At 40.9% G+C, this 23,751-nt stretch overlaps 1 protein-coding gene across 2 annotated transcripts; it reads left to right on the top strand.

Moving 5' to 3' along the window:
* The first annotated feature begins 8,198 nt into the window (after positions 1–8,198).
* Positions 8,199–23,047, top strand: nek3 (NIMA related kinase 3). Of its 2 annotated transcripts, none has more exons than XM_084063935.1 (13): positions 8,199–8,497; positions 9,904–9,991; positions 10,622–10,719; positions 13,652–13,735; positions 14,461–14,528; positions 14,756–14,842; positions 15,981–16,035; positions 17,560–17,760; positions 18,872–18,995; positions 19,444–19,584; positions 20,370–20,501; positions 21,554–21,671; positions 22,456–23,047. In XM_084063935.1, exons 1-13 carry the CDS (start codon positions 8,381–8,383, stop codon positions 22,520–22,522), a joined length of 1,380 nt encoding a protein of 459 aa, XP_083920061.1. In that variant the 5' UTR covers positions 8,199–8,380; the 3' UTR covers positions 22,523–23,047. The 2 variants fall into 2 exon arrangements, with proteins under 2 accessions (XP_083920061.1, XP_083920060.1); XM_084063934.1 differs by having other exon boundaries at positions 9,898–9,991.
* Positions 23,048–23,751: the final 704 nt, after the last annotated feature.

Genomic DNA, 23,751 nt, shown 5'->3' with positions numbered 1-23,751 from the left:
CTTTGCTGTGTTTTTGCTGAACAAAATGGAGCCTTTTTGGCAAAACTGGTCTGCCTGGTGCTGTGAGCAGATGTAAAGGGGGTTGGTGGTTCTGGAACGGCAGAATTCACTGCTGAGCCTTCTGCAGGTATCGAGGGAGGGCTGATTCAAGAAGACATCTGTGATGGCAGGTGCCAACATGATAAACCTAATGATATATACAGCACCCCCCTTTCTTCTAACACAAAAGGATCTGAAGCTTTTTCATGTCATGCCAAATTGATATGTATTTTGGCCACAGACCTGATCTGAAAATATGTTGTGCCTGAGACCCCCATAGAAGGTTTGTGATGTTACAACGTTTAAAAAATATTAAAAATTCCTCAAATATGTTCAAGATTTTTTGAAAGTGGCAGATATACTAGGCTCACGCGACACATTGTGAGCTTGAAGATCCGCTATTTTCAAATGGCCAACAGGTTTAAAGTTATTAAGATAATATAATATCTAATTTCGATGGGGATCCTCTGGAACACCCTCAAGGACCCCCTGGGGGTCCCCAGACCCCACTTTGAGAACCGCTACTCTAACATCCAAGTCAGGTTTCTATGGAGACCCTGGTTAGTTTAATCACAGACTTGCCATCAGGTCCTGTTTGTATTAGCTAATGAGAAATCTGGCATGGGAATGTGTGGACACTAAGCAAGCAGTGCTTCTCAAAGTGGTGTCCGGGGACCCCCGGTGGTCCTTGAGGTTGCTTCAGGGGGTCCCCAGCTAAAGTATTCATAGTCAGGAACTTACAGCTCTAACTATGAGAGTGTGCAAATGGAACCAAATGGACCCGTAAGGGTTCCATAATTCATTCGTATGGGGGTCTGGCCTAATGCATGCCAAACTGGGTGACCTGGAAATTTAAAAAAAGTTTGAGATGTAAACCAAATTTCAGCTTTTAAAGGTTAGCCAATTTCTCCATGCTGGTTTTATCTGTATTGATGGACATTTATCTACTATGCCTGTACCACAGAAGACAGTGTTGGCTGGTTCATACATACAGTAGCTCTCAGAGAATTAATTGAAAGGAAAATGATTATAGAATTCAAGATTATTTTCTAGAGATCAGGGTAAACTTTTAGGTTAGAGATTGCTTTTCTATAATTATGAAGCTCATTTTGGAATTAGTAATGTTCAGATGAACATTGCACCATGTCAACAATGTCAGACTGGAGAGTGGCTTCAGATGTAATATTGCAGTGTGCGTGAACAGTGTTATTTGGCTTCTGGCTTGCAATACATCAGTTATGAAATTGACCTTAATCTTTAATGACTGTCTTCATAAAACAAAATGTCCTTCAGCTAGTAAATAAATCATAACGGCATAGATTAATGGTTGCAGCTCAACTATGAAATCAATTTCAACAATATGAAAATGTAGTGTTTTAGGTTGGTTTTGTTCTTTATGATGTTCTTTTGGCATTTCTAGGCTTTATTTCAGGGCAGGTCAGTGTAGAGAGGAAACAAAGAGCAGAGACATGCAAGACAAGACGGTTTGGGTTTGAACCCAGGGCCTTCGTCGTACGACGGTGCTGCGTTTCAAAAATAGATGCCGCAGATGCTATACCAGAAATATCAAGGGGCTTCTGATGGACTTAATTATTCTGCTTCTTATCCACTGGGTATATTTTCCACTCAGTCAAGTGCTGTTTAATGGCTTTGAATCTAGTTCAAGATCTTTGAAACTGAAATAAATAAAGAAATACATAGAAAATGTATAGATATTTAATGTTACAGGCATGTATTTTATTGATGAGCTCATATAAGCGTTGATGCAACTCACAAATCAAATTTCTTATGATGACACTAATTAAAAAATGTTTATCGCAGCCCATAGACCCAGCCTTCATTTGACCTGGTTGGAAGGACGAGAGGGTGATAAGCTTGTGCTGATTGGACATGCTAAAATGGTTCAAGCTTTCAGTTTCAATTTGCATTGCTGCTCCATTACCAGAGTGAAAAAGAAAAAAAACCCGACTTATTTTATATTATAATTTATGTATTATTATTATTTTTAATTATTTTTAATATAATAATATGAATATAAGTATTGTGATTTAGAAAAAGTCCTAAAAGTTCTCCTTTATTAATGGTGGTGACTTCATTCAGTTGAATTCCTCATTTGTAAGCAAGCCCGAGCTGGGAGATTAAGATCTTAAGAAAAAAACACAAAATGTTCTGAAGACACACAGACACACAGAGAATAATGTACATTTACACAAGCTACATTATGTGGCTGGAAGATATGAGAGTCATGACCGATAAGTAGGCAAGATAGGATATAAAAAGGAATAGTTAGAAAACATGACGTGATATTGTGTATTCTTGGTCCTGCAGTATCTTGGAGGAACGCCAGGTTGATTAAGATGTGATTAAATATAATTGTAAGATTATACGATTTTGTACTGACAGTGGAATGTGTGTCATGCCTGGTGTGTATTACAATACCAAACATGAGGTTCATACAATGATTTACAACGTTGGTGGCTGATGCAGTGACACAACATTGATTAATAATGATTCATATGCTGTACTGCATTCCAAGAATATGTAAAGTATTCCAGAAGTGGGTTTTGACATGCTCAGACGTGGTGGAAGAAGGTCTTTGGCAGAGGAATATTGTGACATTTAATACACTGTGTTCTGACATCACAGACTGTGTGCGGCATTCACACCCTACTAGCCTAAGAAATCAGTTGAAAACCACTGACCCCGAAACATGCCACAGTCCAGTAAAACATGGTCCGTCTTTCTAACTAATCCCCCCCAAAAATGAAATGTTGGAAGTGTGGTAAAGCCTCAGACACACTATTCTGAAACTTTCTACACTACTGTCCAGGACTCCCTTGTAAAAGAGATTATGAATCTCAATGATACCGATATGCCCATATATATGGCATAGGCCTATAAGGAGATCCGATTGTCCAGAACCGCTGATCCAACCGTTATGTCCATATATGGACAGGGACTCGAGGGAGTGCGGTGCCCGCCATCGAGTAGTTCGGATATCCAGTTGTCCATAACCCACCGCTACAAATATGCCCATATATGGTCATTCCAATATATGGGCATATATACTGATGACACCAGGGATCTCCATATATGGGCATAAAAGTGACATGGACTGACAGATACAGAGATCTCCATATATGGGCATAAAAGAGACACAGGTAGACAGACAGAAACGGACATCTCCATATATGGGCACAAAAGGGACACAGGCAGACGGGTACAACGGGTACTCTGATAAAGCCCCTGACACTATGACTCAGACATCAGTGGTGCGACGTAGGTTTGAGGGCCACGTAGGAATAGAGAAAGGAATAGAGAAAGAAAAACAAGTCATATTACGAAAAGACACTGTCAAATACACATAAGGTGCCTGCCTCATGGTTAGAATAGAATAACATGAGGCAGAATATCGTTGTGGTCTTAAATGTCCAAAATTGTCACTTTTCAGTATTCAAAATTTCTTTTTTTTAAAGATCTACAAGCTCAAAACGCTTTGAGTTTGTAGGTCTGCTATTTGCTACTTGTGTGTGACACTGTAGTAGGACGAAGTAGGATAGTATGGCACTGATTTACAGAAGAAAAGTATAAATATGGAGAAAAGAGGTTTCTGCCCGACACCAACGATATGCTTTGTGTGCAAGTAGAGACAACATTTGCATCAGGTATAAATAGCAGAAGATAACGTATCACAGTCCTTGTGCAGGGGAGAGACATCTAGCCTTGCGTAGCCAGACTGCACTCGCAGATTCGTCTGGTCCCAGGCTAAGAGAAATCACTTACAGATATCAAGCAATGCTCCACACGTCCCAGACTCTTCTCCCTTCTGGCTCCCAAACTGTGGAACGAACATTGCAGTTAGAACTGCAGACTCACTACCAATCTTCTGCCGTAATCTGAAGACTCACCTCTTCAGACTCCACTTTAGCCCGTAACACTTGCCCTTGCCTTGATGACCTTGCAGGCTAATGCAAAGGCTAAAATGTAATTTAGATAGCATGTTATGTAGACTAGCCAGGTTCATTTGTTGACCTGGCATCCTATAGTGGGTATAGTTTCAATGTACAGATTATGTATTTATTTTTAATTATACTGTTTTTAGACTGATGATGATTGATGATGATTCTTGGTATACCCATGATCCTAGATGACTATTAATATGCATTTGATGTAACTACCTCGTATTTACCTGCTTACTGTAAATTGCTCTGTATTATGCTAAATGCCTAAATTGTATTGTGAATTGTAAGTGAATTCATAGTGTATTCATAGTCATACAGAATAATATACATTACGTGATAATGCTTGTACGACGAACCTGTGTCACCATGACTGACATGACGGCGGGGCTCAGGGCCGACTTGTCCCATCGACCATCAGGCCTATCACTGTCGCGTTGTCAACATGCTGACAACGTTTGGGCTTTGCGTGGCCACACAGTGTGTGTACAGGGAGTCGGGTGACAGGCCCACAACTATTGTGTTAAATGCAGCACTGTATAGTCAACATAGCCTACAGCCTTCATACACAGCTGTTCCTCAGCTGCAGGTGAGAGAGGGTGGTGTGAAGAGCCATGGCAATTGCATTATCGGTACGTCATAGGCAGATTATGAGACAACAGGCCCCTAGGCACGGGCTTGTAAAAGCCCCCTCGCCCACACTGACTTGCAGCCAACAGCACAATAAGCTGTTATTGTGGGGATCAGACTACACACAATTAACTGCAAAACATATAAACAAATGCGTAATTAATGCTCCGTCAAACAATGGTGTCAGGTGCCGAAAATAGCTGATCTACAAATTCACAACAGCCGTTAATGCGAAGTGTTATGAGTTTAACTTTAACTTGATGCAAGTCAAGTACGGTGTGTAAGTCAGGAACGACGGTAATGTATGCCCCACCTGGTTATGCAACACCTGTTGAACTTATTGTGCTTGTGGTCAGAGTACCCAGTTGTATCCACTACCATTCGACCGATCGACTAAATATGGAGATACAGGGATCTCCATATTTGGAGTTCTAATGGGCAAGCGACCACTTTTACTGGTGTGCGTCACATGTATATTTTGATCCCTATATGGATCAAAACATCGGTAATCGGTGGCCTAGCTAGGACTCTCCAAAGTCGGGGTCGGCATCCGACCCAGAAACCTGGCATCTGTAAGGTTCTAATCTGTTGGCAAGGTTACGTGCAGGTAGTGCAGCTCGAACATCGCTGTTAATCCGTTGTTTCTGGTCAGGATAAATCCATGACTACATTACAGCCTTACTGCCTCAGAAGACTGTAAAACAGACACTTCACAGTTGTATGCGTTTTCCCCAATGGATTAGACGTCATGTATGACAAATGGCATTCCTAATACGCTGGCCTGATAGAGAGTGCATACGAGATTCACCACTATCTGAAATGAGATTTCAGTTTCCCCCGTATGACAAGCATCATTGACTACTTCGAAATACGAATAGAGCGGCCGAAGAGACTGAAAGCTCGGTTGCTAGACCAACATTTCAATTCACCACTATTCAGTCAGGAAAACTCACACATGGAATTGAAATGTTTTTAATGAATATAAAATGAGCAATATATTGCTTATAGCAGTTATATTTGGTTTGGCGATGAATGATTTGCTTGCTTGGTAGGGAGCACACCTCATCTCCCCTACCAAACAGGAGGCCTTCTGAATCTCCCCATAGTACTTAAAAGAAGGTCCAAAACAAGCTGGTGTGTGGTGGAAGGTGATTAGCAATTCATAGAGGGGCAGCAGCAGCGGCGGAATGAAACAACACAGCAAACAAGAAAATGAACAATCCAAACTTCATCGTTTAACCACATGAACCCTAGCGCCCCTATTCTAGGCATGTCATAATAGGCGAAACATTCTGCAAAAATAGGTGAACATTTGACATAAATTGTAATCTAAAAGCTCACGACATGTTGTTGTGTGCTTGCCGCCATGTCCTTGCCAACATGTCCTTGATCCTGGTTCAAAAACTTTGTGAACAGTTTTGTTGCTGCTTCCTCACCGCAAGACAGTGAGACACACATCATTTTAAAATACTGTTTTATCAGCTGCTCCCACCCTGTAAACCCCTGGTCTAACTGTCCATGAAGTAGCATCACTCTGTTCCTCTGCTGGTCCCTGTCCAGATGCCATCTCTGCCACCACCACATCCTATGCTGCTGCCATGACTCCTGTCCATGACTGCACTCTTGTGGTTTGCTGCTGTTTCCGCTGCTCATTGCCTCAAGCTCCATTTATAGCCTACTCTGTAGGTACAGCGGTTCTCAAACTGTTCATTTCAAGGACCCCCAGTTTGGTATACATTAGTAGCCCCATGACTGTCTGAGTTATAGACCTGAAAGGATTCATTTAGATCCTAACTATCAATTAACTATCAACCATATATGCTAAATGAAGAATGACTGGTGCTAGCCATTTTCAACCTGGCGTAACTTTTGGACTTGTTTTCAGGAATTTTCAGAAATGTGATGAGATGGGAGACATGGTGCTATTTTAGAATTGTTGACCATGTTTTATTTAGCCACTTAACCACCGAGCCACCAATTAACCACAAAATAATTCTGGATGATTTAAAAAAAAAAGCTGATGTACAAGTTTATGTTTATTTTCGCTCATAATGACATGCCCAAACTTGGGGATACCGGGGTTAAAGTGGTGTAATGGAAATGTGCGTGCGCCTCTGACTTCAGCAAATGGGGTCAGTCAGGGGCAATGTTTTGCCACTGCAGGAAAATATAAGAATGGCATTGTAATGACATGAAAAATGTGAGGAAATATAAACAGGTATTTCTTTGTCTAGGTTCATAGATTTACAGTACATTTTAGAGACATTCGGCTCCCCCACTTTTAGGCTGTACTATACCTTAATTTTCTTTGCCTTCTCCATCTGCTCTTCTGTGTTGCACCCTATTAGAAAGTTTCCATTTTCCACAACTCTCGCATATAGGTCACTTCTCCAACTTTCTCTCAAATTATTTTTGTTATCTTCTCCAGCAGATCAACTTTCTTTACCCCCCTCCTCTACCTCAAATCTTATCTCAGCAATCCATCCAGCAATCCTGCCCTCTTCATCTCATTCTCTCTCCCCTCACTCTCTTTTTCGCTTCAGCCTGCCCTCTCCTTTTTCTTTCTCTTGCAGCTACTTCTTGCTGTACTGGCTCTGGCTGTACTCCCTCTCGCCACCACTCTGCCCACTGACTCACTCGTCACTCCCCCAGGGGCTCCCCAAATGTAGCGTATTGGCGTCACAATCATTGTAACTACTTTATCCATTCATATGTTGGCTATTCAAAATCCAGATTTACAAGCTCACAGCGCAGCGACAAGCACTCCTTTTTCAATCTAACCCAGGGGTCTTCAACAGGGGGTCCTTAGAGTCACTACAGGGGGGCCACCAAATCTTTGTGTGGTCTGATTTTTATGTTTTACATTAACCACTTGAACCCTAGTATCCTTATTCTGAGGAGAACTTTAGCCAAAAATAGCAGATCTACAAGCTCACAGTGAGCTTGTAGATCGGCTATTTTTGGCAAAGTGGCTTGGTGTAGAGGGAAAAAAGAGCAGACCAAGTTTTAATTTTTTTTATCTGAAATTCAATTTTATACAAAATAGAGTAGGGGTCCCTGCTTCATCTCGCTCTCAGCTAGGGGGTCCTTAGCCTGAAAACGTTGAAGGCCCCTGATCTAACTGGTTTTTCAATCATACTGTAACTAGCCCTGAAACATGACTGTCATACCGTCATGTGAACCATGGCTAACTGTAACATGACATACATTTTACTAACATACTGGATTGTGCTTTGCAAAATAATTAATACAAATAATCAACAGAAAATGTTTTTTAATAATTTGTTTATTAATGTTAATTTTTTTTTAAATAACTTCTCTTATGTTTCAGACATAATTTATGCAATAATACAGACATAATGTCTGTATTGTTGCATTGTGAACTTGTAGATGCAACGACAGGCACGACGATGTACGTGACGTCATACAATAATAAGGAAGTAGCACTCGCATAACAAGGGACTTTCTCTTTCTTTGGTGCTTCGCCCAGGTGGGCGTGGTTATAATCCTAAACCCAACCTAAAAACCGCGCCCACCTGGGCGAAACACCTGGGAAAGAGAGAGGCCGCGGATAACCATGGGGACAACTGGTCTGTTGACTCGGTTTCATTATATGTATATTATCGCGTATAAATTCAGCACAGCAAGCAGTCCTGTTGTATGAAAAGCCGCATTTATTTACGCAAAGCTGCATGCGTAAATAAATCCATGTGGTTATTGTACTCTCAGTGGGGTTTGTTTACAGCAGTATAATGGAAGGCTACTCAGTGCAACGTGTGGTTGGTGAGGGGTCTTTCGGCAGGGCTCTGGTGGTCCAATGTAAACACTCTGGTGACCACTACGTACTCAAACAGATACGACTTCCAACGGTAAGCAACTTGGTAAGCCTTGGGTCAAGATTAGCTGTAGAATACAACTCTCGTAGACGTATTTATGATTCTGACGTTTTCAATCTACGAGAGTTGTAGTAGGGTTCACCCCCCATGGACACAGGGACTTTCAGCACTATACCTCGTAGACACTCCAAACATGTACAAATTGAAAATAAAGGCGCTTACCCCCAAACCCCAAATGTTAACTGTCGCTACGGGGTAGTAGTTTAATGTAATAATCCATATCTTTCAATAATGCCGTCTGTGGCCGAACGCCATTTTTTCACCCTCGTTTACTTCTTGTTTACATTGAGTGTAATTCCGGGTTTCACCGGATGCGCCACGTCACTACCCGTCACTACCGCCCATTGGGAACTTCCGACAGAATCGGCCACAGACGGCATTAAAACACTTCTTTATTGAAAGATATGGATTACTACATTAAACTACTACCGCGTAGAGACAATTAACAAGACGTAAAAAAAAAGAGTAACCAGAAAAGTGGGCACCTCAATGTAAAATGTCTATTTGGTCCAAAATGTGAAAAAAAATAATTGGAAAACGGTCTTAAGTAATGTAAAGTATATTAGAACATTATTGAACATTTCAACAATTAAGGCCTAATACTACGTAATATGGCTACAATTAATCAAATTGCAACAAAACCTGTACATCCAATCATTTTGGGCATAAACAAAGAAGTTGAAGGTGTTCAAATCATGTATACTTTACATGACCTAAGACCATTTTTCTGATATTTAATTATTTTACATTTTGGACAAAATAGCATGTTTTATATCGAGGTGCCCACTCTTCCTTAGTGCCCACTCTTCTTGTATCCCGATAAAGAACCATGAACCACAATGTAGAACATAATCTGTTCCAAGTATTACAATTTAAACAGAACAAAAGTATTGTCATATATATATATATATATATATATATATATATATATATATATATATATATATATATATATATATATATATATACATAAATAAGTTGTACTGGTTTCAACTTCAACTACAAAGCGACAGATGTAGCTTGTATCTTTTGTATCTGCCAGTGTGAACGCAGCATTACAGGTCCATTTGGTTACATTTTGTACACACTCAGAGTTACAAATGGATAAATTAACATACAATCGCATAGAGTAGAAGTATAAAGTAATAAAAAAAAGAGTGAACAATCAAGTAAAGTAAGTACTTAAAAAAACCTACAGTAAATACTCAAGTAAATGTACTTAGTTACTTTCCACCACAGCACAACCATCAAAACTACACAGTTTGAGAGTTATACTGGCTGTGTACTTACAGCTATACTGTCTGTCTGCAGGGTGCAGAGTGTTAGTTTTGCATGATGACAATTGACAAACAGCATTCATTGGATTTTGACAGAACCAGTCCAAACGGGGGAACTCACGGAACGAAGCTGCACTGTTGTCCCGAATGAAGCATCCCAATATCGTTACCTTCAGGGAGGAGTTTGAAGGTAGTTTACTTTTTTTTACTTTTTTATCATAAAAAAGAAGCACTCTTTAAATTTATTTTACAGGTTTTATATCCTCCTATAATTTGAGTAACCTCTGTCCGTTTGTCTGTCGTGTGTCTGTTTGTCTGTCGTGTGTCTGTAGTGGTGAAGCTACCCGGTTCTCCTCAGTGGCTGGAGCAATTGCTCTGATTTTGCACACAGCCATTGACCATTACCATCTGAACTTAACTGTGAAGCCCGTTTTTCAATTTCATCAAATCTCAGCTTCTTATTAGCGTTTATGTGTCAAACGATGTCGCCTCCCGAGTTGCCAGATCATGTGCGCATATCCCCCCACGGATGCGTCGACCGGGTATGGTCTAGTATCAATACATCGATTAACCACTTAAGCGTTATTTCATTCTTGGTTGCACAACGTTGTCGTGCACAAGTAGTAAAAAGAAAAAAAGCAGATTGTCTATTTGAACTCTTTTTGAAGATGTTACAACATTTTTGAAGCTTTTTGCACAAAATAGGGACAATTCTTGATGTAAGATGTAATATTTGGAGTGTTTAGACATGTTATGTTCATAATATCTTGACTTGAGGTATTGGATGACAGAAAAGGCTGTGTTGTTTGTGTTTGTTCAGCTGATGGACACCTGTGCATAGTGATGGAGTACTGCAGTGCTGGAGATCTGCTCCAGAGGATCCGGCAGCAGAAAGCCACACTCTTCTCTGTGGACCATGTAGGTGTTGACGACTCTGTCAATCTGTTCTCTAAATCACTGGTTCTCAAAGTGGGGTCCGGGGACCCCCAGGGGTACTTGCGGGGGTTCCAGGGGGTCCCCAGCTAAATGATGGATAGGAACCAAATGGACTCTTATGGGTCTGTAACTCTGAGAGTGTACAAATGGAACCAAATGGACCCTAACGGGTCCATTTGTACACTCTCAGAGTTAAATTAACCTTGATTTTACAATACAAATTGGGGACCCAGGGATAGAAATGCCATTAAATGGGGGTCTGTAGCCTAATGCATGTCAAACTGTGGGTCCTTGATATCATTTTTTTACGGCTAGAGCTGTAAAAAAAAATCTCTTATGAGGGTCCCTGGCTTATCTTTTCAAATGGGGGTCCGCGGGCTAATAATTGTCAATTTGGGGGTCCTTGACATGAAAAAGTTTGAGAACCACTGCTCTAAATCAGTGCTTCTCAACCTGTGGGACTGGACCCCCAGGTGGGTCCCCGCATGATTTTATTTTTGGGGGGGGATGACAGTGAAGTGACAATTTAAAGGACAACTTTGGTTTTTTACAACCAAGGTTTATATTTTAGCTTGTAATTAAAGTAAATAAATGATGAGTGTGATTTTTTTTTCATTTACTGCTTTCAATAGTTTTAGCATTTTTTACAGTGGGCGGGGGCATTCTGTCCGGTGGCTAATTAGCCTTTTTTACACAATAAACAAGGTCCGGCTGTCTGAGATGGCCAGATGTGAGTTATTGGGGGCTAGAAGAGCTACTGTAAATAATAATAAATAAAACGCGGGGTTAATGTGTTAAAAAAATACATATTTAGCCACCGGACAGAATGCCCCCGCCCACTGTGAAAACACTGTAAAAAAGATTGTGAAAATTGCTAAAACTATAGAAAGCAGTAAATTAAAAAAATTTAACACTCATCTTTTATTTACTTTAATTACAATCTAAAACATAAACATTGGTTGTAAAAAACCAAAGTTGTCCTTTAAGGACTTTTAAGACCGTTTTAGTACCTCAGAAAAAAAGAAAGAAAAGAAAAAAGACCATTACTGCATTAAAAGTAATCAACGAATTATACTATAAAAACTGGTCAAACATTGGCTAAATTGTCAAATAAATATAGGAAAGAGGCAAACATTTTGAAAATAGCCGATCTACAAGCTCATAATGCCCCGCAACGTTGTGAGGTTGTAGATCGTCTATTTTCACAATATGTATCTGTGGAACAGAGTCAAACTAAATGTAATGCCTCAACTCCAAGTGCTTGTCAGAGTGGGGGGGTCCCCAGTTCAAATATGATTATTTTGGGGGGTCGTGGCCTGAAAAGGTTGAGAACCACTGCTCTAAATCAGTGCTTCCCAAAAAGTTTGAAATAATAGTGATATTGATAGTGTAGTTCCAAACACTACTGTATTGTTCCAGTGTTGAATCTCTATGGGTGTTCATGAAGCACGCTCTCTACATGAACCACGTGGTCGCGTTGCGGTGAGATCAAAGAGTATCAAAACTCTGTTCCAACGGGTCTGGGCCAGACCGGTAACTCTAACCACCATAATGTGGGATGAATATCATGCCATAATTTTAAACTGGAAAAAAGGTTTAAACACTGTTTGAAAGCTTGAAATGAACAAAAAAAAAGACGCTTTTGAAAGATTATATATTTTTTAGTTTATTAAAATTTTTAAAGCTTGTATAAAGTTTTGATAGGCTGAACATTTTTCAAATCTCTGCAAACATGATTTTGAATTTGAGTTTCCCGTGACATTAGCACGACAGTCCTGTAACAGAACAATCCTAGGTTCAACCCTTTAAGGCCTGAGGTTCCGATTCTTCAAAATGACTTCTAAATCCCAACAGTATTCTGAAAAACGTACATCAGTGGTTCACAAACTTTTTCATGTCAAGGACCCCCAGAATTATATGTATTTGGCCGCCGACCCCCATCTCAAAATATTTTGTTCCAGGGACTGAGGGACCCCCCAGAAGCAAAGATTTGAGTTAAAAATGTTCGCTTTAAAACAATATATATTCAAAGATTTGCACACATTTTCACGATTTTTCAAAAATAGCAGATCTACAAGCTCGTAGCGCGGCACTCGGTGCCGCGCTATGAGCTTGTATATCTGCTATTTTTGAATAGCCCAAAGTGTAAAATAATGCTTTTTAGCTCAAATAAAAAAATGACAGATGCGTTCCAGGTCTTAATGGGCTAATTCCCATTTTTATATTGTATCAAAGTTTGATTCAATAAGACTGAACCCCTCCCTGACCAGTGTTTGTCATTGGTCGTGTATAGATAGACAGATGTTGTACGGCAGTAAGCGTTATGTACAGATGCTTACTGACATGTACAGACTATCAACAGTGGAGATGATGTGAGGCTGATATGCATACGGTCTGCAAAACAGCTTGCTGCTCCAACACTTTCACTGTGAAATGGAGGCAGTTTTGCTTGTGTTTTTTGCACAGTAAAATTGTCAGAGCAGCAAGCTGTTGTATGGACTTTTTTCCTTTTGATGTTTATTCTGTCCTGCATCAGCGATAAAAATGGATATCGCTGCTGTCAGGCAGAAACCTCATATCTCCATATTTCAACTTTTTATGTCAAGAGTGTCACACAAAAAATATTGGAACTAGCAGATCTATTTCTTGCTACCTTTTGTGTGATGCCCTTGTATGACGAAGTAGGGCATTACATTCAAAAACATAAACATGAAAAGATATCTAGAGATACAAGGTTTCTGCCCAACAGTGATGATGTGGATCGATGTGTACATTCAATCTGCCATGAATAAAGTGAGCAATATACAAGCTATCGACGGTGGAACATCTACAGCCGTTAAAGTGTCAGCTAAATGAGCTAAAATGTGATTTGTTGGTTTTGACTCATTGAAGTTTGTTATCCCCCCCCCCCCAGATTCTGAGATGGTTTGCTCAGATGTGTGCAGGCACAAAGCACGTCCATGATAAAAAGGTTCTGCACAGAGATCTGAAATCCAAGGTAAATGTACAATCCTGTCACACAAATAAAGTCAGTTCAGCTCTGTATAGCGCGATAGCATGTTTTGACATGCAGGCTTCACATTATGCTATTATCCCAGGACATGCATGCAAAATAACCTACAAATTCATTGATTCATGTTAACCACTTAAACCCTACAGGATGTACTTTGTTGACCGGGGTTCCCCAGGGCTCTATCCTTGGCTCCCTCCTTTTTAACCACTACACTGACTAAATCGTGGCTTGTAGATCGGTTATTTTCCGCAGAATGTTTGCATATTATGACATCCCCAAATTAGGGACACTCGGGTTCAACTGGTTAATTTGTTTCTCACGGGTAAACGCCACACAAACCACATTTTAATTTGTTGCCAAATCCTCCATATAACATATATAACACATTCATAGTGAAGAATTCTATTCGCAGCAACAGAAAATCCATTATGAGAGAAAGAATCCTCTTGATGTTTGTACCCTCAGAGCCATAACAGTAACCAGCAGATATTTTGGCACTCTGTGTGCAGTGAGTTGACAGAATCTCATCAGTATGTGCACAACACAACACAACAAACCAAGCAATGATGGAATTGCTGATGGAGATAAAGTTACTGCATTATCTCCACTTGGACACAATATCATCATTGTTCCACGGTTGGCTGCCCTTCTTTATACTGTATCACCAGTGCGTTTAGTTATCATTTCTTGTCTTGTTTTTCTTTGCCCAGAACATTTTCCTGACGGCTAATGGAACGATTAAACTCGGGGACTTTGGCTCAGCGTGTGTTCTGAATAGGTAAAAGCAATCACTCCTTGAATCCTGTTCGAAAATCTGCCAAGTAATGTCAAGAATAAATGTTCCTCCATTATACATTTTGTAGATGTATGCCTCTGGTTCACTTTATGTCACTTTATTGCATTGTTGGTAAATTCTTGGTATAGTATCTCCAAAACAAGAAATATTACGCTCATGTAATTATACAGGACAACATACTTAGTTTTTCTTAATGTGTGCTTTTGCAGCTCAAGGGCCTATGCTAATACATATGTGGGAACGCCGTATTATGTCTCTCCAGAGATCTGGGACAATAAGCCATACAACAATAAGAGGTATGATCATGTTCCCTTGGCTATTTGCTTGGTCTGGATAAATAATGTGCATTCATTCATCAGTGTAGATATCACACCATAATTGCACGACTTGTAGTTGGCTTTCGTTGCTCACTTTACATTTTGTGCTGATTCTTGTGCATTTTGTCTCCTATTGTGTGCTTTCTCTGTTTTTTTGTTTGAACCAAGTTGTCATCCCCACCAACCGCTACGGTGATTCCCCCAACTTTGCCCTGGAATTTGTGCAGATGAACCACTTTGAATCTGGCATCCTTATGTCATTTAACATGATATGTAAAAACGAAAAGAAAAGAAAAACTTTTTTTTTTTGCAAAAACACCATAAAGCGAATTCATTCAATAATTCATAATCTTTCAATAAAATAATTATGAAAATAGCAGATCTACAAGCTCAGACCGTAGACCAGCTATCCTTTTTTTGGATATAGTGTTTCAGTGGTTCTCTTTTAATTTTTATCCCACGATTTTGTAACCCCTATTTTTTCACCCAGTGCCAATGCCTAAGCGTGTAATCCTGGGCACTACCTTCCCTCTGCCAACCTAGGGAGGCCAGGGCCGAGCTCATGCCTCCTTCAATGCATGAGAGCCAACTGACCTTCTTATCACCTGACAGGGGAGAGTTTCCCTGGTTGGACGTAGCGCGTGGAAGGAACACGTTATTCCAACCAGTTCCCTTCCCCTCCATCAGGCGCCAGGATTCAGTGGTTAATGAAATCTGGGTTGTGTTGATTGGAATGAAAAACCTGTACACTCTTGGCCCCTCATGTCGTCACATGACAACCACTGTTTGATCCTGTTTGATCCAATATACATTATGATATCGCTGTTGTCGGGCAGAAACCTCTTATCTCCATATCCTAACTTTTTTCGTTTTTTTCCCGTATATTAACGCCCTACTTGATCATACTACAGCGTCACACGAAAGCATCAAAAGTAGCAGATTCGCGTTAGCGTTTCGAGCTTGTCGATCCGCTACCTTTGCCGTTTTTTGAATTTGAATCCTGAAAAGTAACAGTTTTGGACACGTGAGGTTTCCACCCCCCCCCCCGACAGAGACGATATAACTTGTAGTGTAGTGAATGACTAACCTGCTGTGTTTCTCTGTGTGTTGTGTATAGTGATGTGTGGTCTCTGGGATGTGTCCTCTACGAGCTCTGCACCCTGCACCACCCGGTACTACCCCCCCCCCCCTACCCCCCCCCCCTCCCCCCCCCTTCCCTACCCTCCACAATAGTGGTGGGAAAAAAAAAATCATTTCTGTGAACGAACGATTTCGTTCACGTTCACGGGGCATTGATTCGTTCAAATGATTCGTTCACTTCTCGTTCAGTAGCGCTATTTTGTAGTGTTCAAAATTACTTCAGTAAAAGTACAAAAGTATTGGCATCAAAATATACTTAAAGTACCAAAAGTAAAAGTAGTAACATATTTGAAAATAGCCGATCTACAAGCTCACAACGCGTCGCATCGCGACGCGTTGTGAGCTTGTAGATCTGCTATTTTCAAATAGCCTAGGTATAAAATAGGGCAAAATTGGTTCATGTATGTTCTATAATGTGTGTAAAACACCATCGCGGGAGTGTTTTTATTTTTACGTCGCACGTGAACCTAACGGTTTTAGAAAGTGAACAAGCTCTTTCGCGTTCACGGCAAATGAACTAGTTATTTTGAACGAATCGATCATGAACGACACATCACTCCTCCACAACACGCCCTGGGCGGCCCACGGCGGGCCCCTCTCCAAATATTGTCAATGAATCATTGTACGCAAGACGAGTTGACAAGACATCTCCCTGCACAGTGAGAGATACTGTGAGCTGTTGTTGTGAAATGACAGAGAGGGAGAGGACGGTGTGTGCTCTCAGCTGAGATGAATTATCTCACTGTGTGTGCGCTTGTTGTTTTTTTGTGGCTCGGATGTTACAGTCGGGGCCAAGTCGAGACAAACCTTGTTATGTGTGTGTGCTGCTGCACATTTTTTAATATACACACAGGCTTCACGGGCAGGGTTGCCAGTTCTGCTTATTATAATTTCCCCGCAAGATTTTATTTGAAAATAGCCGATCTAAGCTTCGTGTAAAAGCTTCGTGTAAAATACACGAAAACCCTGCGAAACCGCCATGTAGATGGAAGAATACATAGCATACTGATGCTGTATAATATCACTGTCAGGGCAGAAACCTTATATTTCCATATTTCATCTTTTAAATCTTTTTTTTTCTTTTCGTAAATGAATGCTCTATTTTATAATTCGGCATGAAGAAAATGTTCTGAGCTTGTAGATTGGCTATTTTCACTATTTTTAAATGCTTTTTGGAAAAACATGGATTATTGACATGCTTAAAATAGATTGTAGATCAGCTATTTTTGAAAAATGAAAGTGGTTAAGACAAGTTTGTCTGTGGATTTTATAAATATTGAACTAATGAATTGTATTAACATGAGCTTGTGACTAAATATGCATTGGATCCATTGCAACGTTGCATGTTATTTTTTCCATTTCCTATAAAGAGAAGGGCAGGGATGACATTGGAAATCTGTTAGACTTCCAAACATTTTAGTTTGTGTGTCCAAAAGATCCTTCAAAACGTTTTTACAAAAGCACACATCAGTGGACAGAAGAACGTGTATGTTTCTGTTTTTCGTCTTTTCCCAAAAGACCCTTCCTCACCCAGTCCATTCTCTCCCTGTGTGCAGTTCCAGGCGTCCAGCTGGAAGAGTCTTATTCTGAAGGTGTGCAGGGGGGCCTACCCTCCCCTCCCCAGCCACCTGCCCTATGAGCTGCACTATCTGCTCAAACAAATGTTCAAAACCAACCCCAAGGACCGGCCGTCCCTCAGCACCATCCTCACCTCTCACCGGGTAGCCAGGCTCCTGCGTGCACATCTGCCCGCCCAGGTAATAATGTTCTCCCCCGGCTCTAAAATGGCATTCCTGGCAGAACAGTGGCACCTTGTGGACAGGGAAAGGAACTACATCAAGTGAGCCAAACGTCACAGTTGAATAAAGTCAATTTAACCACATGAACCCTAGCGTCCCTACTCCCTATTCATTATAGGGGAAAATAGACAAACAAGCGGCAGAAATACACAAACAAGCGGCGAACAAAATCTATTCAAAATAGCACATCGTCATGACACGTTGCAATGCGTCACGACGTGAGCTTGTAGAGCGGCTCTTTGCGCTATTGATTGATTGATTGATTGAATATTTTATTAGAACGAAATGCAAAGAAAGTCCTTGCGGTCTTGTTTCCATTGGGGTCCTACTGTATGTATTGACGTACTACGAAGCATGCAGGGTTTAAGTGGTTAATGATGCTCTAATGCATTGGTTCTCAAAGTGGGGTCCGGGGACCCCCAGGGGTCCTTGAGGGAGTTCCAGGGGGTCCCCAGCTAAATGATAGATTAGGCACCAAATGGACCCTTATGGGTCTGTAACTCTGAGAGTGTACAAATGGAACCAAATGGACCCTAACGGGTCCATTTGGTTCCATTTGTACACTCTGCCGTAAAAAATCTTCTCTTATGGGGGTCCCTGGCATATCTTTTAAAATGGGGGTCCGCGGGCTAACAAGTGTCAATTTGGGGGTCCTTGACATGAAAAAGTTTGAGAACCACTGCTCTAATGATCCCTGAAGTGGAATAAACCAGCCACAAGAGGAGCATTTCTCCACACACTCACTCACTCACTCACTCACTCACTCACTCACTCACTCACTCACTCACTCACTCACTTCTGTGCAGCGCTCTCACCAGCACACCTGTTTGTCATGACGTAAAGCTGAAATGGAGAGTTTCAACTTTGCACTTGGCTTATGGGGGTCATGAGGGGTGAGGGGTGGAGGGGGAGGAGGAGGGGGGGGTCTCTTACACAACAGTCCCAGCTGTGGTGATCCCATGTGGGAGCTGACCCCGGACAAGCCAGGCTGTTAGTTCAGGTGGTTGTGTGAACTGACGTGATGTTTTTTCTCGATTTCCACCACGTTCACTTTGATCCCCTCCCGCAGGCGATGGAGGCGGGGCCGCCGGCGCCGGGCTGCCGGCGGTCGGGCGGATGGAGCAGAGAAGAGGGAGAGAAGGTGGTGGCTTTTCTGGCACAGAAGAGCTTAATAACCACGTCCACGTCTGGGGGTGAGGTAGCGACGTCCCAGAGATAAGACTGCTTTTAATGCACTGATTATTAAGAAGGGAAATGGGAAAAGGACGTTTATCTTACTCTAAACGTATAACATTTACAGTAATTTATGAGCCTATAACATGTCACACCCCTGAAGCCCTTGATTAAAAAAAAAAAATACTGTTCCTGTTTTGTTTTTGCAGCTACATGGTGTACATAAAACAACATTACAACATGTGTTACTTATTTAAGTTGGTGAATGCAATGGTGTATTCTGTACTGTATATGCAGCCCTGCTATGGACTGACGTCTTGTTCAATGTATCTCCTTGCGTTCTGCTCAATGCATGCTGGGATAGGCTGTGGGGGGGGGCATGACCAAGCAGGCAGTACAGTGCAGTACAGTAAAGTCAATAAAATAAAATAATGAATGATAACAGAGTATCTTTTCTTCTTCCCCCAGGCATAGAGGCCCATTGTGAGAGTGAGGAGGTCGGCGCTCGAAAGCACTGGTCGGCCGTCCCCTCAGATACAGTGCTACAGGTTCTGGGCGATGCCAGTCTCTTGTCTGACAGCGTACCATCTACCCGACAAACACACACAGGTTCTACTAACCTAACATTTACACTGTCATCTGCCTTACATTCTGACATGTGCCTGCCACCTGATATAACTATGAATCACCTCATTCAATGGAAAGGAATCACATCCACATTTGGTGATCTATTGTGTAACCTGGGTTGAGCTGGGTTGTAGAGATTGTGCAATTCCACCCGATAGAATGGGGACTTTTTGGATGCAATTCCTTTCCATTGAATGAGGCGATTCATTGTCGATCGGACGCTGCCTGAGCAAACCGTTCCACCAGAATCCACTGGATGTCTGAAGCTCGGTGGACACACATTAGATTGTAGGTCACAATGTTATGTTAATGATACTTTAACCACCAACAACAACAAAACATTTATCACATTTTCATCTATAATGACGTGCCCAAAATAGGAATGCCAACGTGAAAGAAAGTGGTTAACCACATGAACCCTAGCGTCCTTATTCTGGGCATGTGATAATAGGTGGACATTCGGCGATCTACATGCATTGTGAGCTTGTAGATCGCCTATTGTCGGCAAAGAAGTTTGATGTAGAGTGGCAAAAGGAGGGTTTTGCTGGTTATTAATAAAAGTTAACAGTGTGTAATGTTATACAGTATGAAATGTCACATTTATTTCCGCAGTTCAAAAGAATACAGACTAATATTGTTTATCATCATAAAGCTGAGACTCCTGTTTCCTAAGCAATGCTTTTCAGGCACATCCCAGCGATTCTGATAGTACTGGTCACAAATAAATGTGCAAGATATTGTATTTTGGACTGTTTAAATGTCCTCAGGGGAGCAACAGGAGGCCAGACGGAGGAGACAGTGGGACAAGGATCCACCAGCTCGACTTCTGAGTCTACTGGAGAAGGTCCAGCTTAGCTCAGCCTTCAGAACCTACTCCATCCACAGAGAAGAAGGAGAAGGTCAGTGGACGGTCCATGGAACATGCAACAGTGTGACAGAGGCAATTGAACTTAAATCAAACTACAGTACTTTATACATTAACCTACGTTCAACCTGGCATCCCTATTTTGGCCATGTTATTATTACAGCTGAAAATGTTCAGAAGCTTTCCCAAATTTTCCAAAAATTGTCCGAAATATTCAAAACTAGCAAAAAATAGCAGATCCACTCGCTAACAGTCACGATGTGTTTCACTAACTGCTGTACGATGAAGTTTACGTGGTTAAAATGCAACACATTGCGCTTTGCATTAGTGTACAGTAAGTGAGGAAAAGCAGGTCATGATAAAAGAATAAAACGGACATACGTATAAACCTGACACGGGGAATACATTAGTAATTTAAGTGAATTAGAATAGCCGTGTCCATGCGCTTATGCTTGCACGTCCTGTGGGCTTTGTGCGTTACACTGTTTATAGTAGGGGTGTGCCGATATATCGTTCCGCGATATATCGCGATACATTTTCGTGACGATATGTATCGTTTTGTAAAAAAAAAATATCGTTTTTTTTTTTTTTTTACAATCATTATAATCAGGCATGCAAACAGCCCTGAGGTGAAAAGGGTGACAACATGTTTTTTTTTTTTTCGGGTCAGGTGTCACACTATTGCCCTATTTGGATTCAAAACGGCTATTGTAGCTGAAAAGCTACAAGTTTGCATGTCTGAATAATGCAAAAACAGAATTATTTGTTTGCATTTGCTTTTTTTCTCCCCCATATATTTTCATAATAAAAAAAGTGCGTATCGTATCGAAATCGTATCGAAGTTGTGAGCCAAATATCGTATCGTATCGTTTGGTGAAATTAGTGTATCGGCACACCCCTAGTTTATAGTAAACATATACTGTCCTCAAAAGTATTTAAGTTTACGAGTCACTGTTATGTCCTTAGCCAACACGATAAGAATGCATATGAATGTTGTTCATTTTCAAACCATCAGTCATTGTTGCATGCATATATGGTCATGTATATGCTATGGTTTAACATCAGTATGTACCCCCCCCCCCCCAGGTGACAACCCTCTGGTGGGGCCTCTGTCCCTGCCGTGCGTTGATCAGACAGACGGCCCAGAGGAGGAAGTGTCCCTAGATGAGGACAGGCTGGAGCCACGCTCCGATGACGAGGACACGTAAGCATTTACAACTCGCGCCTCATTTAACCCATTAAGACCGGGTACGCATCTGTGTCGTTTTAAGATTTATTTGGCTATTCAAAAAATAGCAGATATACAAGCTCGTATCGCGGCACCGAGTGCCGCTATACGAGCTTGTATACCTGCAATTTTTTGAAAAATATGTACAATTACTTGAATAATGTATTTTTAAAGCGAACATTTGTCACTCAAATCTTTGCTTCCGGGGATTCTACAAATGTCTTCTAAATGCAAGTGATAAACTCGTGAAAAATCGTGTTTGCTATAATATCAGTGGTTCTCAAAAATTATTTGTATTTGGCCGTGGACCCCCATCTCAAAATATTTTGTAACCCCCAGAAGATGTAACAGAGTTAAAAATGTTCGCTTTAAAAAAATATACAATATTCAAAGATTTGCACACATTTTCACGATTTTTCAAAAATAGCCAAAGAAATCTTCAAATGACACAGATGCGTTCCCGGTCTTAAAGGGTTAAGCATAGATTGTCTTTCCTTCGAATGGAATTGTGATATTACGCAGAAAATAGTCTTACTTACTGTATCTGAGCAAGTGAGACGTAACTCATATTATTTGAGTAATAATTTGTGCCAATTGATTTGTAGTCCAGGGAGTCTGTAGTCTCTGTACTACAAAAATGTCGCAAAATATAATACAATATACAATATATAATATAATATGATAAAAAATAATTACCACCTGCTGCAGTTAGGAAATCGCAGTGGTCAATATTGCCACCGACCAAGCTTTCTCTCCACAGGGACTTTGAGGATGAATGTCCTTGTGACTGGATAGAGGAACTCCACACAATGTCTCTGGAACACTGATGGATGCATGGAGATGTCCACATGGATCTACACTGTGCTGGACATAAAGAGATACGTAAGAGATACTGTACAACAAACCGGTCATTATTGCAAAATACACCCTGACAGGGTGAAACAGGACCAGAAGCAGACATTTTCTCACTTATTACAATACTTGACTTATTTTTATTTTTTTTAAGAGTTCCAATGCCATCACGTAATTCCTATTGACCCAAAAGTTCTCCGTTATAATAATAATAATAATAATAATAATAATATTACTGTCAGACACTACAATCTCTTAGCATGCCAATATCACTGTTTGATTTATGATTTATTTTCTTTTTTGGTATTGTGTTTACCGGTAGAAAAGGTAGTTTTGAAACTGATTACAGAGCAAAGTATGCACTATGTTGTTTTACTTTGTACGTTTTGATAATGTAATTACTACACTGTGACGTGCAGTGAAAAACGATGTTCCGTTTGTTAATTATTACTTAAAACGGTGTCAAGCGGTGCACACATGTCCAATACTCGGACAATAAAAGCTCCTACTGATGGTATCAGGATGTCTGGTGTTTGTGTGTACATGCTCCTCCACACCCCTCATATTACACTGAACAGCTGCTGCGAGGCGTTCAGGTTGCCTGGGTAATGTCCACCACGCCAGATTGGAATCACTGGACATCTGGGGATTGACTTGGCTCTGTGGAGGCAGGAAATCACGGACCGGCCCCCGGAGCAGCTGTCTCTCTATATCGGGTCACGTGGGTCCCACCAGCCCTAGCCGCTGCAACTTTTTGATGCTTATTATTATTATTTCCTGCACGGTATGGTATCTGTTTGAATCAGTGATTCTCAACCGTTTACATTTCAAGGACCCATAGTTGGATATCGTCTCTGTCGTGTGGAAAACCTCATATGTCCAAGGCTGTTAAGTTTTCAGGATTCAAATTCAAAAACATCAAAAGTAGCAGATCTACAAGCTCGAAACGCGGCGCTTCGAGCTTGTAGATCTGCTACTTTTGATGCTTTTGTGTGACGCTGCAGTATGATCATGTAGGGTATTCATTCACGAAAAAACACAAAAAGTTTAAGTGCTATTCAAAAATAGCAGATATACAAGCTCGTAGCGCGGCACTCGGTGCCGCGCTACGAGCTTGTAGATCTGCTATTTTTGAAAAATTATGAAAATGTGTGCAAATCTTTGAATATATATTGTTTTAAAGCAAACATTTTTTACTTACATC

The sequence above is a fragment of the Gymnoscopelus microlampas genome (assembly GCF_963454915.1).
Source record: "Gymnoscopelus microlampas genome assembly, chromosome: 8".
Lineage (NCBI taxonomy): Eukaryota > Metazoa > Chordata > Actinopteri > Myctophiformes > Myctophidae > Gymnoscopelus > Gymnoscopelus microlampas.
This window is presented reverse-complemented; position numbering and strand designations above follow the sequence as displayed.